The sequence below is a fragment of the Notothenia coriiceps genome, unplaced genomic scaffold, assembly GCF_000735185.1.
Source record: "Notothenia coriiceps isolate Sejong01 unplaced genomic scaffold, NC01 NC01_scaffold00004243, whole genome shotgun sequence".
NCBI lineage: Eukaryota > Metazoa > Chordata > Actinopteri > Perciformes > Nototheniidae > Notothenia > Notothenia coriiceps.
In genome coordinates this window covers 27,944-31,017 of record NW_011336944.1, presented here as the reverse complement: position 1 = coordinate 31,017, position 3,074 = coordinate 27,944, and the positions used below count along the sequence as shown (strand labels likewise).

Genomic DNA, 3,074 nt, shown 5'->3' with positions numbered 1-3,074 from the left:
CAAACACACACACACACACACACACACACACACACACACACACACACACACACACACACACACACACACCCACACACCGTCGGACAAGCAAAGGCAATTGTGTTTGTGCAGACCGTACAAACTCAGGACAGAAGATCTAAGATATGGGCATTTGGACAGCCAACAGAATGTGTACTTGTGTTTTTGTGTTGCAATATTGTAATATAAAAAGTAACACAGACAAGCAGCATGATACTAGGAACACACTTTAGGTGCACAACACCCTCCAGGACTTTTCAACTGATCTTACCGGACTCTAAACCCAAACTCTACTTACCAGGAACTGTGGCCTTGAGGGGATGTGAAGAGGAGCGTGATTCACTCTAGAAGTTATGATGAATATGCACACTTAATGTAAATAATATCCTGCTTTATATAGTGTTTACTGAAAATTGGCCCTTCGATTGTGTTTTATTTATTAAGATAGTTTATAGATTTTCTATTTTCACGGTCAACTTGTATATTTTCTACTCTCTAATGCTGTTTTATTTCTATTTTGAGATGTTACAATTGTAGAATGGTTGCAATGGATCAATAAAGTAAATCTTATCTTATTATTTTCGTATTATTTGAATATAGTCCCATCGCTGGATCATTGCATCATGTAATCGAACTACATGCCTATCTTTTGTGATTTGTCTTTCCCTACCCACGGCTCCTGATGCTTACCTCGCTTTGCACACATGTGACTAAAGGTATTATATCTATTTACAGTAAATGTCAAAGCATTGCTCCTTAATGCAATGCTTCAGTTGACAGGCACACATCCATACCTAAACATATATATCCACAAGTATATATAACATGTGGGGTTTCACTGTTAATGCCATCCGTCTCTCCTTCAATTGATCAATAAGGATAAATCTCAGGTGTATCTAATATTTAGAGGTACGCAGAATATTACACAAAACCACCCTCGAACAAAAAGTACTACAGAGAAAACACAAATGACGAACTCCAACACATATTTATGTTGTAATACTGTATATCCAACAGTAATAGGCTTACCACACACAGGATCTCAGAAACAGAGCACTTACTTTTTCCAGGAGCGGTAGCCATGAAGTGACGAGGTGAAGGTTTTTCAGGCAAAGCCATTCTCCATTTCGGGAACTTTCTCTGAGTGTCGCTAAGGCCACATCAGCCTGGCCCTGACCCATGGAGATCTAGACACACAGAGACAGTGGGGGAGGTAGGGGGGGAGGGGGGGAGAACCAGAAGCAGTGGGAAGGAACATTTGATTCTACATCAACAATTCGGGGGCAGATAATCTGATTCAATATTTGAAATGATTTATCTCATGGGACGAACGATGGAATACCTGCAAAGCTGAATTCCCAGTGGGATTTATATTAATAGAGTTCCCACATCGAGGCTGGTAATTCATAATTAATCAGGTTTATATTTATATGTAACCAATTTGAGTTTGAGTAATGATATACGCAGCGCCCATGTGAGAGAAACGCAGCATGTACGTCCCTCGGGTCCGGCTGTATATGGAATCGCTTTCAAATATACATGGTTGTAGTTACATTGTAAAAATATGTTTAACTGTCAATTGGATATTCTTGGATAAGACTCAGATTCGCGGCGGTATATTGTCAAATGTATTTGAGTGCTCAAGCTTTAAGTTGATTGTAGGAAGGTTGCATACTGAGATAAATATATTTAACAGAGACCAAATAAGCACATATTTTAAAGGTTGCAAATGAGACAAACCGCAATTAGCTGAACAAGTTTTGACATGGATATTCAAAACTGAAGGATGATTCTTAGAAATACAACTGTAATAAAGGAACATATCATGATAAGCATTGTATGTATTTGTTATGCTTTTTGAAGAAAGTGAAGGGGGACAAGTCAGAGAATTTCATAAAACTTTATGAACTTAACCAAGAGTTATGTCTCAATACAGGAGCTCCATCCTTTTGCCCATTTCCATGGACGACTGTTTAGATCTACTCTGGTTATTCTTTTGAAAATATCACGTTGCACCTCACAACCTACTATGATGATTTCCCATGTCATCCTGTTAGACTCTACCTCGTGATAGTTTTCCCTGCCCACGGTTTCAACTGCCAGTTCCGCGAGCTCCTGGGACGGGTCTGCCCCTGGAGAGATGGTGATCAACACAGGCTCCAATTCTAATGTCTCAGCGTAGAGACGGCGGAGGTTCAGAGGAGGGGGGGAGAGCTCCTTCATACCTGCAGAGACAAGGAGAGGGGGATAAGAGGAGCATAAAGGGTGTGAAATACATATCTGTGAAGAGTGTTTCAACATTGCATTTAAAGTTGTTATGCTGCTCAAAACTGGAAGTTCTGCACGGAGAGGGTTTACCAGGAATGGATATATATAAGGAGAAAAAGAGCAGTGAAAGGGGCTTTTGGGGAGGGTCGATGGGAAAAGAGACCATGGGTAGACAAATCAAGCAGAAAACGATGACATGGAGACAAAGGGAGGGCATGAACAGGGAGAGGTAGACAGTGCCTAAAGGAGGGTGATGGGGAAGGGAGGTTGGGGAAATGAAAAGAAAAAGAAGAAGAGAGGCGTTGATGGAGAAAGAAAGAGAGAGGAAGAGACAGAGTGGGAGAGATTAGGAGCGAGATGTGCTGTGCATACTGAGTGCTAGGTATGCAGCAGTATTCATCACACATAGCAGAAGAATACCTTGTCAGCCTCCTGGTGTCGAGGAGCCAGGGTCTTTCTCTATGAGCCTCAGTGTGTGTCTACATTTGTGCGTTTTTCTCACTGAGCATTAGGCTCTAATCCTGCTGTAATGTTATGAGTCAGATATGGGCTAATAGTGACACACAAGCAGTGGCACAGGCTCACACAGTGCGAGTGGCTGTCTTAGAAATTCCTCTATGACGTTATTCACACATCAGTGGATATCTTTTTCACACACACACACACACACACACACACACACACACACACACACACACACACACACACACACACACACCACACAACACACACACACACTTTAGTTTTCTCTTGCTAAGATGAGAGTCTGCTCCACGTTGAAGAGATAC

The 3,074-nt window shown here is 41.5% G+C and overlaps 1 protein-coding gene across 1 annotated transcript in view; it reads right to left on the bottom strand.

The window, feature by feature from the left end:
• Positions 1-1,047: 1,047 nt before the first annotated feature.
• Positions 1,048-3,074, bottom strand: part of LOC104942166 (cytoplasmic dynein 2 heavy chain 1-like) — a gene marked incomplete at both ends in the record, with an annotated part of 29,572 nt that continues 27,545 nt past the window's right edge. Inside the window, 2 exons of the mRNA XM_010767365.1 lie at positions 1,048-1,205; positions 2,083-2,243. Of these exons, the coding sequence (XP_010765667.1) occupies positions 1,048-1,205; positions 2,083-2,243 (319 nt within the window). The remainder of the gene's footprint in view (positions 1,206-2,082; positions 2,244-3,074) is intronic.